This window comes from Notamacropus eugenii, chromosome 6 (genome assembly GCF_028372415.1).
Source record: "Notamacropus eugenii isolate mMacEug1 chromosome 6, mMacEug1.pri_v2, whole genome shotgun sequence".
NCBI classification, from domain to species: domain Eukaryota; kingdom Metazoa; phylum Chordata; class Mammalia; order Diprotodontia; family Macropodidae; genus Notamacropus; species Notamacropus eugenii.
Genome location: NC_092877.1, coordinates 379,020,103 through 379,034,901, shown reverse-complemented (window position 1 = coordinate 379,034,901; position 14,799 = coordinate 379,020,103). Strand labels below are relative to the sequence as shown.

General features: G+C 50.0%; 1 protein-coding gene across 1 annotated transcript in view; it reads right to left on the bottom strand.

The window, feature by feature from the left end:
• Positions 1 to 14,799, bottom strand: part of MROH2A (maestro heat like repeat family member 2A) — a 58,035-nt gene that overhangs the window by 26,130 nt on the left and 17,106 nt on the right. The window contains 8 exon segments of the mRNA XM_072618817.1: positions 503 to 625; positions 1,462 to 1,581; positions 2,588 to 2,695; positions 3,645 to 3,697; positions 5,116 to 5,257; positions 5,784 to 5,824; positions 11,005 to 11,149; positions 13,863 to 13,973. Coding sequence (XP_072474918.1) covers positions 503 to 625; positions 1,462 to 1,581; positions 2,588 to 2,695; positions 3,645 to 3,697; positions 5,116 to 5,257; positions 5,784 to 5,824; positions 11,005 to 11,149; positions 13,863 to 13,973 — 843 coding nt within the window.

Below are 14,799 nucleotides of genomic sequence, written 5' to 3'. Positions count from 1 at the left end.
CAGTTTCCTCAGCAGCCAGCAGACCAGATGACCACTAAATTCCCTTCCAACTAAAAATCCAGGATTCTTTGTTGCTTCCCCTGTCCCCACTAGAATGGAGAAAAGCTCCTGGAGGTTAGAGGACATTTTTCCATTACCAGTATGCAGCAGGTGCTCAATAAATGCTTGCTGAATTGAACTGAATTAATGGTTTGAATCAATGATGACATGAAATGGGGGGTGGGGGAGCCTCCCTGATGCCCACAGGCAGGGCCACCAGTTCCCTGGGTAGGGATCTGCAAGGGTACTTCCCAGTGTCTGCCTCAGCCCCCTGACCCAAGAAAGTCGCTGAGTCTCAGAGCTGGGAGGAATTTCAGCGACCAGGTGCACCCCTCATTTCGCAAAGTGGGGCCCAGAGGAGAGTGAGACAGAACTTCCCTCTGGCTTCTTCCTAGGCTCCCATGGGAGCATTGATTTTGGGTCCCCAGAGCCTGGCCTACATCTCCCACCCAGAGGCCCTCACCCTCCAGGCACTGATGTGCCAGGAATCCTCAGTCTCTTGAATTTTCTCTTCAAACTCTTGGAGCACATGGAGCACGGTGACCGCCTGCCCCCTGGCACAGAGGCCCAAGCACAGGATCACTCCCTGGAAAGGGAGACAAGGACAGGGGAGGAAGAGTGAGGAACAGAGCAGGGAGAACACAGGCTGCCAAATCAGTCTGGCTGGCACAAGGGAGTGGGGGGAGGAGTGGTGCAGCGGTGGCCTCCTGAGCTTAGGGCAGAGGGATCACTGCTAGGCCGAGCCTCCAAGGCAAGCAGATTGCCAGTTCCCCAAAAGGTCAGAGAACCCTGACATGGCAGGCAGCACTGGAAAGGGCCTCAGTGCCTGTGAGTTCCCTACAGCACTCTGAAGTCAGGGCAATGCCCCGCTCTGGTGCATCCTGGATTCCCTGGGCAGTCAGCCTGTGAAAGCCCATGCATTCACCTTTCTTCAAATCATGTTTTAAATGGCTAACGTGAGACATATAGGGTCACCAAGGAGGTCAGTCTTAAGGAAATACAGTTAATCAACACTGTTTTTAAACACATTCACAAACCTCCAGTAAGAACCCTCCAGGCTCCAAGGGTTCATTCAGCCTGGGCCTGAGGACCTCCCCAAGGGAGAAGCTACCACCTCCTGAGACAGCCTGGCCCACCCTGGGAGAGCTCCCACTGTTAAGAAGGTTGTTCCTGACCCCAAACCCAAGCGCCTCCCTTAATTTTTACCCATCCTGGCTCATCTTCCAGCAGAGGCAAATGGAGCAGCTCGCCTACCTGCCCACCCAGCCCAAATCTGTCTCCTTTACTGCAGGCTGCACCAGCCTGAGGAGGGCCTCCCATCCCTGGGTGGCTGTATCTGCTCACCAATGCCCTGTGCCTGGGTGCCAGTTCCAGAGCAGAGGACAGGGGCATGAATGTGGGAGCTGCCAACCCAGGCCTCACCTCCCGGTCAAAGTCGTTGCTGTAATCCGTCTTGTGCAGCAGCTCCATGAGCTGGGTCTCCACCTTGTCAACCTCCTGCCCTGCAGCCAGTGTGAAGCCCAGCGCCCGGTATAAGAAGGCCTGGAAGGAAGCCAAGAAGAGGAAGGGGAGCCTCTGAGGCTGACACATCTCCCCACCTCCCAAAGGAGGGAGCTCAGAATCTCATCTTCCCAGGAGACTAGATCCACAGACCACTGGGGGCAGACCTTGACAATCCCCAGGGACAGCTCCCACATTTTAAAGATGGGAAGACTGAGTCCCACTCCAAGCACCAGGACCAGGAGCCAGGTTTCAGAGCTCTGTCCCCTCCACGATGCTAGCGAGCCAATATCTCCCTAGAACCTGGCGAGGAAAGCATGAAGACTCACAACTCCCAAGAGATGTGGGGGGCTCTGGGTGCTGACTGAGACATATGCTTTAAGCTGTGTTTTCCTTTTGTTATTTCTCCACATGGGAAGAGGGAAGGAGGACATCTTCTTACGTGAGATTGTTAACAACTAAGGGGAGGCAGTGTGGGCCAATGGGCTTGGAGTCTGAGGACCTGAGTTCAAATCCCAGCTGTGACCACTATGCATGACCCAGGGAAGCGTCTCATCTCAATGAACCTCAGCTCCTCCATCTGTAAAATGGGGAGGTTAAGCTAAGTGTCCCCCATGTCCCTTCAAGCTGGAGTTCAGTGATCCTACAAGTAGGGTCATTCTACAGATGAAGAAACTGAGACCACAGAGGCCCCAGAGAAGGCAAGGAGCTTGCGTATGAAAGTCACACAGTTTGTGATGTTCCCTTGGGCCTTGGTTCTCTGTGGATGGGCTCTGGAGTTCAACCTTGTCACCACTTACTGCCAGCACCACATTCATGGGGACATAGACTGTCCAAGCCAAAAAGAACTTCAGTGATCACTGAGTCCAAAGCTATCATCTTTAAGATGAGAAGACTCGAGGGAATTGGAGCAGCTTGCCCAAGGTCACCCACCATCTAGACAGCTCATTACCCCCAGCATCAGCCCCTGAGAAGATCAGCTATTCACATGCACCCTTCTTTGGCAGCCCCAACAACTGAGGCTTCTCAGGGCAGGCAGAGAACCCACCTTCTCCACCGAAGGGCTCTCATAGCTGACAATCTGGTGGTTCAGCTCCCGACTCAGTCGCAGGCTCCATGTTGTCCCCTGCGTTCTCTTGAGGGAGTTTCTCAAAAACTACAAACAGCATAGATAACCTTGCTAGGCTACCTGGTAGTAGGGGAATGGGGAGTGGGAAGGGGATCATCCTTCAGTTAGTTACCCTTAAGACACCTAATAACTTTGCTGACATCCAGAATTGTGATTTCAAGGGCCTAGTGAAATCCCAGCATGGGGGATTTCCTCCACCAATGCCAATCAATCAGCAGCTCTGCTCTGACTCTTAGAAAACTAGCGGCGCACTGAGAGTGACTTGCCCAGGATGTGGGGTCCTAGAACAAGGGGCCTCAGAGGTCACCTCGCCCCAGATCACAGAGTGGGGGTCAGAACCCAAATGGAATCAAGCTCCTCCAAAGCCCCCCCCAGTCAGTCCACACCCAATGGCCTCCCAGACCCCAAAGCTGCCGCTCTCCCCAGCGCACTATCCTGCCTCGCAGACATTATAGCAACAACCAAGATAACAACTCTTGGCACTCCCCTCATACCATAACATTTGCAAGGCACTTAGTGGACATTTCCTGGCTAAGCCTCACAACAGCCCAGAGCTGTACCTGCTACCAGAGACTCTTCTCATCTCCTTAGATTAGAAAAATGAGCCTAAGAAAAGCAGAGCATCTGCAGGATTTGAAGCCAGGGCTCCCTTGACTGTAAGTCTACACTCCCACCTGGCCTGAGGCAGAAGGGGCTCTCCTACCCACCTCCATCAGAGTCATCCAGCGCACCCCACAAAGAAGGTATGTAGTAAGGGAAGCCTCCTGGGATACCCAAAGACCTCCAGAGACCAGGGATGCAGCATGACAGAGGAAAGAGCTCTGCAGCAGAGCTCTTGGGTTCAAACCTTTACTGCCTATATAATTCTCAGTTTGCTCATCTGTAAAATGGAGGGGCTGGACTCTGAGGCTCCTGGCTCTAAACCCCCCCAACCTGGGCCAACATTTTACTGACCCTCCCCACCAATCCCAAGTACCTGGATCAGCTTGTCCTCCCAGGTCTTTTGGTTCCATGTATACTGTGTGTGCTCTACAGAAAGAATGGAACAAGGTGTGATGTGGGCACCTTCCCTCTCCTAGGCCTCTTAATGGGCAGTAGAAAGGGATGAGCAGCCAGTCAATCAAGCAACAAGCATTTATTAAGCACCTACTGTGTGCAAGGCACTCCATAAGCAATGGGGGTACAAGGACAAAGCGACACAGTCCATGTCCCCCCTGAGCTTATGTTCCACTGGGGGAGAGAGAATGCCCACAAACAGGTGCACAGGAAATACAGAAGAGTGAATGGAAGGTAACCTTAGGGACAATGGCCACCAGGACACTGTCACAAGGGAAGGCGTGACCTTAACAGAGCCTCCCCACAACCCCACAGGGGAAGGATGACATGGGTGACTAGACCCATTTTACAGGTGGGGAAACTGAGACTCCGTGATGGAGAACCAGCAAAAAGGTCATTCAGCTAAGGAAGTCAATGAGGGGAGGGATCAGAGGGGACCTGGGCAAAGTCACCCAGCGCTTGGTGTCCTAGGCAGGGCCAGTATGGGACATCAGACCCCACCACTGCCACCATCTCACACCTAGCAACTGTCTCAGAATCAAACCCCAGCAGTTAATGGGAGTCTCCAGGTGCAAGCCATGGAGAGCCCTGTGGGGAATGACAAATGCCCAACTTCCAGGAGGATGTCTCCTCAAGCCCAGAAGCAGAAAAAGCCACCAAAATGTAAATACTTTAAGTAGAAATGAAGAGCGGGGCATTAACCACCTCCCCAGAGAGCCTGGCCCCTCCCCTACTCCATAATCCAGGGGCTCCCTGCTACCTCCAGGGGCCCTGTTTGTCGCCTCCTTTGTCTCTCTGTGGGCATGACCCCAGAGAAGAAGCCTCCTCTCAGGGCTGTCAGACAGGCCCCTTGTGCCCCCAGGCCACAGCACAACACAAACACTTCATAAATCATCCATCCATCTGTCCTTTCATCCATCTGTGCTTCCTTCCATCTTACTTCACATCGGTCTCCTTTGGCCACTCTAGTCCAGTCAGACTGGTCTTCTCGCTGTTCTTTACATCCCGCACTCCATCCCTAGTTTCCATGCCTTTGCATAGGCTGTGCCACATGCCTGGAATGCTCTCCCACTTCGCCTCTGCCTATTAACATACTCTGGTTTCCTACAAAGTTCAGCTGAAGTGCTACCCTTGCTCTGTGAGGCCTTTCTGGCCCCTCTGCTCCACTCAAATAACCTCTTGTTTATTTGGTTTATATTTTGTGTGGGCTTGGGTCAAGTCAACAAGCATTTATTAAGTACCTACTGTGTACCTGGCACATAGGAGGCACTTAATGCTCATTGATTTATTCAGGGGATGGGGATAAGGCACCAACCAGATGTAGGACCTGTTCAAAGGACACCCTCCGAGGCTATTTGCCAAAGGGTAAACTCACCCCCCAGGTGCCTTACCTTCCAGGTACTGAATCAGAGCAGGAATCTCAATTTCCCAGAGGTCTGCCATGGCAGGGGCAATACTCTGGTGCAGGGTTTTGAGCAGTTGGAGCATGGCCACCCCTCGGCCCTCCCCCTTGTACGGGGCTGAGAGAAGCACCTGTGGGGCGGGGGCAGGAGAGGAGGACAGAGTCAGGCTGAGGCTCCTCTCTGGAGACACCAGGCCATCTGGATGGGATAGCCAGGTGAGGTGAGGCTATCCCACCCTGGGATGCACTGGGGATAGACCAAGAAGTCACAACTCTCAGTCAGGGACACAGGCTGTCATGCCAGAGTCCTCACCACAAGGCACCTGCTCTCCAACTCCACATCTGGTCCCCCCAAAACAAACCTACTCCACCCCCCTTCCTCCCTTGCTGTGCACAAAAATGGCTAATGTGTTCACTCCAAATGAGGCAAGCACATTTGGGAATTCACTGAGCTCAAGACATTCCCTTGCCAGGGTAGTCTGTATCTTAGGATTCTCCTGGCACCCCACGCATCCAGCCATCCCCAAAAGAGCTTTGCCTATAATAAAGTCAGGCAGGACCCCTCTCTTGTGGGCACTGAAGATGCTGCAGGGATGAGCAAATGCTCACTCCATCCAGTATGCAGCATCATTCCCCCAGCAGGATGAACCTACTCACCAGGAGCCGGGCCAGCAGCTTCTGAGGAGCTGGAAGTTCCACTAGAAAGAAGAGCAAGCCAAAGTCATAATCAAGGCCAGGCATAGCCCAGTTGGAACCAGCCTCAGGACCAGGCAGAACAAGAAGTTTGAGGAATCCCAAATAAATCTTGCTCATAGACATTTCCCCAGGGACTCTGTCAACACCAGCCATGATAGAAATCTGAAGACAGTTAAGTGGCAAATCTGCTTAGACCAACCTGTTACACCACATGCCCCAACCAATTCCAAATGGATAAATTCTCAAAATATAATAGGACATCAATCATTAAAACAATTAGAGGAGAATGCAAAGTTAAGTCTTCCACAGCTGAAAACAAGAAGAGAATTCAACAATCAACCAAGTCAACCAATCTCCAAAAATCTCTTGTGAGCCAGGCCCCATGGCTGGAGATTGAGAGCATCAAGACAACACTCAGATAGTCCCTAATCACAAGGGATGTGCAGTCAGTACAGACACAAGGATATAGAGAACAAATATCATTAATAAAAAGTCATTCAGTCCAAGGTAGCATGGGAGGGAAAGCATTCGTTGGAGAGATCAGGACAGGCTTTATAGAGAAGATGGTGCCTGAGCTATGTCTCAAAGGAAGTGAAAGACTCTGAGGCAGAAGGAAGGAGGGTGTGCATTCCATGGAGGTGGGAGATGAGGGTGGTGGTGTGCAAAGAACAGAGAGAAGACCAGTTTGGTCAGAACACAGAATGAGGGAGAGGGAAATAATGCCCAATGAGTCATTGCTGGAGGGACTCAGAAACACAGAGGCAGCTAGGGGGCTCAGTGGGATAGAGCGCTGGACCTGGAGTCAGAAAGACTTGAGCTCAAGTCTGCCTCAGACACTTCCTAGCTGTGAGCTCCTGAGCAAGTCATTCAACCATCGTTTGCCTCATTTACCTCATTTGCAAAGTGAGGATAATAGCTTACTGCGAGGATCAAGTTAGATACTAGCTGCAGAGCTCTTAGCCCAGAGCTTGGCATACAGTAAGTGTTACATAAATGTCAGTTGTTATTGTTATCTCCACTTTTACATGGACGTACTAATTCACTGCTGGAAGAGCTATGAGGAAGTCTAATCATTATGGAAAACAGTTGAGAATGGTGTAAAAAAAGTGACCAAGTTTGAATACTGTCTTCTTCCAGGGATCTCGTTCCTGGGGGCACGTTCCAAGGAAGTCAGCAACAGAAAGGTGTAAAACAGACCCAAATATTTACAAGAACCCCATTTGTAGAAGCAAAAAACTGGAAACAAATCAAGCTCCCAACAGCTGGGGAATGGGTGACCACATTATGGTACGTGAATAAAACGAAGGCATGAGAGGAATGGATGGATGAAAGGTTTGGGTTCGTCCTTCATTTCTGAAGAGGGCCATGACATGAGAGAAATGATGACATGACTTGCACTTGGCTTTGTTTTGAGTGAAAGAGGGCTGTGCAGGTCACCAGCCTCACTTTCTCTTCCTGAGCCATCTGGGTCCAGTGACCAGACATTCATCACAATGACTGCAGACGGCCCAGGATGCAATGGGAGACCATGGCCTATTCAGGTACTCACTGAGAACAAGTGAATAGGCCACTTTAAAAAGCAGTTAGGGAATGGCTCCTTAAATGAGCAAAAGAACAAAAGTAACAAAATCAGTCTGGGAGGGAAAGAGCAACAGTCACTATTGTTAACCACTCTGAAGCCAGGAGGGTCCAGCATGAAAAGGCATTTAATGGAATGTGATTACACTTCAAGGAACACCAAATATGAAGCGGAGAAGCACTACAAGGCTTGTCAGAAGCAAGCTGCAGTGAAGGAAGCAAAGCCGAAAAGAATAAAAAAAAGCCCAACACACTGTTCTCTGGGGAGAACATGGTTACATTATGATATACTATGTTTATAGTATATTATTGTGTATTAAAAGGCCATAAAGCTGAGGTCAAATATCATGGAAAATGGTGGTTCCAAATTACTCAATGACTGATCATATACCCTTCCTTTCTGTTAGTAACATGGTGTAGAGCGTCATTAACACACTATAAATGTGGTTTTGCTTTACAGGTTTTATGGAAAGGTTCTCAGCTATGGGGCGGGGTGTGATTGGGAAGTGACAGATGTGTCAAAACAATATAGTGTTGATACAAATGAATTTTTAAACCACATTACCTTGCCACAGACCTCCAAGTCTCATAATCTCACCCCTGCATTTGTTGATGAGGACACTGTGGCCCACCTAGGTGAGAGGGCTCTGGCTAGTTAGTGGTCCCAAAAGCACCAGGTTCAGAGAGCCTCCTGCCCAGTAGTCTCCCTGCTAAGGATTCCCACCTTTGAGTCTCCAAGTCCTTGGGCCTGAGAAGGCCCTCATCTGTGGCCTCACCCTCTACCCTCACTGGCTTCTCCTCTCAGGATTCTAGGAGTGATGGTCTTCCTGAGCCCCTACTCAAGTGCTTCTCTCAGCAATCAGCCCAGAGGCCAGATTGGATTTTTAGAGATCTCAGTTCAATTGAACAGCAAGAATGACAGCAGTGATGTCTGTAGAAGGACTGTGGTGGTCTGAGTTTTTCTTGCAGATAACACCTTGTTCACCCCATGAGGCAGGCGATCTTATTCCATTTTACAGATGAGGCAAATGAGGCTGATGGGGGATGAGGGGGGAGAAGGACTCGGCCAGGGTCACACAGCTGAGAAGAGTCTAAGGAGGCATTGCCACTCAGATCTTCCTGATATACCAGGTCCACCACCGTACACGTTTCCCCACGTCCTGCCCCTCACAATACTGCATGAGCTCTCCCACAAATACGTGCAAGTCCACAGAGAGAGGAGTGAGCACAAAGGTATCACAGAAAGCACAGGGGACACATATGACCAAAGCAAGGGTGGAAATCCAGGCCCTCGGGGCCCCTTCTTTCTCCTGAAGCTCTTCACAAAGCTCTCTGCCAGATGTGGCATTAGTGATGGGTAAGTCCCTCCCACCCCCGTACCCCTAACCCTCAGGCATGCTGTTAGGGCTCAGAGCACGTCAATCTGTTACTAGGCAGGGTCCAAAGGGCCACAGAGATGAAGAGCCAGCTTTGCTGCTGATGAACAGGCCAGGAAGGTTAGGAAGCTCCCCATAGTGCACAACATCTCTGCTCAACACCCCAGGTTTGCTCTTCATTGGGAAGCTTCTAGCACATGGTAGGTACGTAAGAAATGGTTCTGGCTGACTGACAAGTCTTCACCACCTCCAGGACCTGGTTTGGCTAGATGTTTCTTCACTCTCTTAAGCTGGAGTGGCTACAACGCCTGAGCCCAAGACAGATGGATATCCCCTCTTTAACGCTCTCAGAGCCTCAGCTCTATGGGCAAGAGGTAGGGAGAGGTTCAAGGGAAATATCCTGGAAGGGGCTCTTCCTTTACTGAAGGACATCAGGGATCCCACCTCCCAGATTCTTGTTGGAATCTTTGGCAGATGAGTACCCATGAGGCAAAGGCTGTTTGTATAATACAGCTACTTAATTTACAGGACCTTTCCAAGGGCTTTCCTTTACATCTAAAAGGTCCCTCCCAGTCAATGTCTTTGGTTTTGCCTCCTTCCAACACAACATGGGATAGCTAGGTAACACAGTAGATAGAGTGCCAGGTCTGGAGTTAGGAAGACTCATCTTCCTAAGTTCAAATCCAGCCTCAGATACTTCCTAGCTGTATGACCCTGGGCAAGTCACTTTACCCTGTTTGCCTCCATTTCCTCATCTGTCAAATGAGCTAGAGAAGGAAATGGCCAACCATTCCAGTATCCATGCCAAGAAAATCCCAAGTGGGGTCATGAAGAGTAGGACCGGACGAACTGACTAAACGATGATAACAAAACCCCCACATCCATCCTTGCATGTTAGAAGAAGCAATTCCAGGGAGAGTCGAGCCCTGGAGGTCATCTCCACTAAGCTTAGAGGAAATTCATTATTAGTTATGATTGTTACTTTAAAGCTAACAAGGGCAGGAAAGAAGAATCCGGCTGGGGAGGAAGCATGGAAGAGGAGAGGAGAGGACGCAGGCTACTCTATTTCAGCTTTGCCCTCCTCTGCCCTGAGCCCCAGCTTACTCAGAGCTGGTTCTTTCCCTGGAAGGGGTGAATACCGGCCCAGGCCCCCAGACCCCTGGCCCCTGGCCCCATGAGGCCTCATGATCCAAGCCTCCTGCTCGCCAGCCTCGGGTCCTGGCTCTCAGATCTCACTGCTCTCTGCACAAGACAGCTAACAGCCTCCCTTCGTTTGTTCTCATGCTCCCTAAAAAGACCCAAAGCCTTTCTCTGGAGTGATTACACAATTATCATTGCCATTATTAGCTAGCCAGGTTTACAAAGTACCTGACACCTAGCTCACAACAACCTAGAGAGGTGGGTGCTACTATTGTCCCCATTTCATAGATGAAAAAACTGTTAGGGAGATTTAGTTACGTGGCTAAGTGCTATGGGTCATTAAGTTTCTGGACTTTTCCCATCAGTTGGATTCAGCAAGTACAGGGAACAAAGTCTTGTCCTTTCTGCCTTTACCTTTTGCCAGACTGGTGGCAAACCACTCACTGGAGCCAACGAGCCCAATTCTGCCTGGGCAGGACCAAAATCAGATTGCTGGGCCCTCACCCCATCTCTGAGTCTGGGGCTCCGTCCAAGACAAGGTCCCTGAGTTTCAGGCCCAGCAGGAACCTGCACTGGCTTCTGGAAGAGGTCACTGTTCACTTCTTCAAAGGGCGAATACCCTGAGAGTGGAGCAGACCCAGGTCACCTGGACCATCAAGCCTGGGCTCCCAAACTCCAAAAAGCCCCTATATTGCTTCTCAGCCTGAGTCCCTCCACCCTGAGCCTTTTCCTGAGCCTTTCCAGACCTCCCAGAGAATCCCAGGATGTGTCCACTGGGGCTCCCACCTCCATGGCAGGGCTGATAGAAAGTTTCATACTGGCTGGGCAGGAGGCCCTCTCCTGGCCCCACTTCCTGTTTCTCTGAGATGACTCACCCGTGCCCTGATGCTCTCACTCCTCCCTAGGCCCTGATCATCAATGAGTCATCTGCAAAGGCTCTCTGCCTTTAGAGATCCTGCTAGAACGCATGTTTCACAATAGAAAACAAATAGTGAAATACCTGAAACATCTGGTAAATGATGACAAGCTATGTCCCCCTTCCACAGGGGCAGAGGGTGTGCCATGGATGCAGGAGGGTGCTCACTGACCTTGTCCATGCCTGTCCACATTCGTGTTTGATTCTTTCTGCTGGCGCTGCCGCTCCGCCAGGTTGGTCAGGCTGATGCAGATGGGGGTGAGGGCCTCCGTGTATTCTGTCTCCATGATGTAACCCAAGAGTTTCAGCCAAAATTCCTACAGTCAGCAGAAGAGGGAAAAGAAAGATTCAGATCAGGCTCAGTTCATCAGCCTTAGAACCCTGTTCAGATGGACTGGCAGTGCAAAGGAAATCATCCCAGACCGACAAGCCACAAAGGTGAATACTGGACAGAAAGGAACGAAAATATTTTTGTTCTAGAGGTTGATACCCAAGATAAGTAAGGAGATAAACAGAGAACCCTTAAACCCCTTCCAAATTCCAAACGCCTAGTCTAGAGGATCGGCATCCTTAGGTGTTGAAAACCCTGGCAGACAGACTTGTTTAGCCAGTGGAAAACAAGAGGGGGCACCCCAAGACAGAGAAGGACCAAGGCTGTCCTGATTCCAAAGAAGGAAAGAGAGTGAAGCTTATTCCCGTGAACTTAACTTCAATGCCTGGCAAAGTTCAAGAAGGTCTTATTAAAGGGATGGCTACTGACCATTAGAAAAGGGAACAGCGATCACAAGGAGACAGTGCGGCTGCATCAAGGGCAGGCTGTGCCTAACTGATCTTGTTTCTTTCTTTGCCAGTGTTACTGAACTGAAAGGTCAAGGGCATGTTTTAGATGCAGTTTACCTTGAAGTTAGTGAAGATTGGATAAAGTGTCTCATGACATTCCGTAGGTTATGTGAGAGGTATCTGAAAGCTGCTAAAACATGGCTAATGTGGAATATGCTTTGTGTGACCTTTTATCTATAAAGGGGTGTTGTATTTCTTTCCTTCACAATGGATGAGAAAGGGAGCAAAGGGAAGCAGAGAATTTGGAACTGAAAAGAAAAATTAAATTAAAAATAAGAGAAAGAAATTGTTTGAAAGAGGCTGCTAATGACTTGGTGTCAGCTTGGGAGATCTCTGGTGGAAGGCTCCAGGGATCTGGACCTGGCCTGGTGCTGTCCACATTTCCACCAATTACTTGTGCCTTATCAAATCTGCAGGCGACTACAAGTTAGGAGCTAACATATAAGATGACCATAAGATATCAGGATCCAAACAAATTTTGATAGGCTGTAAATACTGGGTTAAATCTCTGTAGTTTTGCACTTGGGTTCAAAAAACTCAACTTCACAAGTGCACAACAGGGAAGGCATAACTAGGCAGCAGTTGGTCTGAAAGAAATCTGAGGGTTGTAGTGGACCACAAGCTCTATGTGAAATAGCAGAATGATGTGACCATGAACAAAGCCAGCACAATCTTGGTGTCAAGGAAGAAGGAAGCCACAGCCCCACTGTGCGCTGCCCTGGTCAGACTACACTCGGAGGACTGTGTCTGGCTCCAGGTGCCACTTTTTAAGGAAAGGTCATTGACAAGCTGGAATTTGAGGAAGGCTATCTGGATTGGTGAAGGAACTCTGGCACATGCCATTCAGGGAGGGGCTGAAGGATCTGGGGGTGTTTAGCCCAAAGAAGAGAAAGTTTAGGGGAATGGGGGAGTACATGACAGTGGTCTGCCTTCAGGTACTTGAAAGGCTGTTCTTCGAGAGGAGGACTGGGCCAGCATCAGGGATACTTTGACAGGCCCTGGTTGGGCTAGGGACCTTCTGCAATCTCATCCTTCTCTTCCAGGGTTCCCTGAAGTCACAGGGTGCTAGAAGCAGGCCTGTGTCTTCTGCATCCTCTGCTCGGTCCTACATTCGAGCTCTCACGTCCCTTCCTCTCTGGATCCTGTTCCTGGCTCTGCCATCAGGACCCAGAAGCTCCTTCCCCCAACCTCTCACACTGAAAGTGCCTTCTGAGGCCCAGAACCCCAGTCACAGCTCCAGGCAGCTTTCCTGGGTTCCCAGACTTTGTCCAGACAGTCTTCTTTCTCGGGTATCTGTATCCCCAGCATGGTGTATCAATCACTTGGCACATGACCTACACATAGTAAGGGCTTCATAAATGCTTGTTGACTTGACTTGGCATAGAATGGTTTCCCCCATTCCCTCCACAAACTCCAGTTATACAGCCCCATCAGAGACAAGCACAGGGACTGGTTCCTGAGTCAGTCATTCCTGAGGAACTTTCCTGCCACCTTTACCTTATTCTAATCCCTCAAGTAGAGTGGCCACACTGTCTTAGAACTCTTCAGAAACAGAACAGCTGCCCTAAGAAGTAGCCCCAAGTCATCCTGAGTTCTAGGCAGTCCAGCTGTGCCCAAGTTTGGCATCCAGGACCCTTGGAAATCAGGAAGCCCAGGCTGGAAAGTCCCTCTGGAGGGGCACAGCACACGGAATTCTTGTCCAGATGCAGGTTGTCTCCCACCCAGAAGTCTGACGCTTCTGACCATTCTGAGAGTCTGGGCACTGATGATGTGACAACGCAGGCCACACTGCCTGTCATTGCTCAGGACAGCCCAGGACGGCTTGGGGTTACTCCATGCATGTTGCCTCCTGCTATGGCATGTGCTCTCACTTCCTCTGTTCTGACCACAAGGCCAAAGTTCCACAGGCTGGCTCCTCCCAGGCTTCATGCCCACAATCTGGGGACAGCCAGCATGAGGTAGATGATGGAACCCAAACTCTGTCCTCACAGTCCAAATGGCCAGGCCTCCCATTGGCATGTACAGCCAAGGTCACAACAAAGGTTGAGGAGCTTCCTTCTCATCCACCACTGCATCGAATAAAGGCTAGGTGATTAATAAATCACAAGTAGGTGATTGATAAATGCTCATTGGCTTAGAACCTTAGGAAGGCTCCATGCCAGATGGAGGCACCCTGGGGAGATCACTCACATTGATCACCCCACTGACAGAGGCTGTGATGATCCTCACAGTGTCCATGGTGACCTTATGGACCATTTTCTCTTCCAGATCCGCCTGAGAACAGCTCTCCTGACGATTCATCTGGAATACAAAATGCAAGGATACAGCACCGTGGATAGAGAGTCCAACACTGGAGCACAGGATCACATGGCAAGTGACTTGTCCAGGGTCACACGGCCAGTGTGTATCAGAAGAAGAATCTGAGCCCAGATCGTCCTGTCTCCAAGGCCAGGATCTCATCTATGGAGCCACACCCAGATCACTCACTGGCTGGCCTCAACACTGACCCGATGTCCTCATGAACCAGTGAAGAGTAAGAGCATGACACAGGGCAGAGAGGCCAGTGAGCTGAGGCACAACCCCTTGGCTGTGTTAATATGTGGACACATTCAACACTGAACCAGAGAGGGAGGCTTTCAAGATTGCAGTGTGGGTAATGACAGAGGGAAGGAAGGAAGGAAGGAAGGAAGGAAGGAAGGAAGGAAGGAAGGAAGGAAGGAAGGAAGGAAGGAAGAAGGGAGGGAGGGAGGGAGGGAAAGAAGAAAAAGAAGAAAGAAAGGGAGGAAGAAAAGGAGGGAGGGAAAAGGAATGGGGAAGAGAGGGAAGGGAAAGGAGGAAAGAAAGATCAATAAAATATTGAAGACACAAAAAAGTTATTTAGAAGGAGACAGAAAACTTGGTACTCCCCTCTTAAATTATATCCACGTTTTAAAAACAAACTGGTACTTGATGACTCCATATACAACGTTCTTAGCATAGTACTGGCACACAGTAGGTGCTTAATGTTTGTTGACTGACTACAATCCTTGTATGTCAAAATGTTTTAGTTTGTACAACACACACACACACCACACACACACACACACACACACCCTTCAGCTCCTCCACACACAGTCAGCCTTCTGAG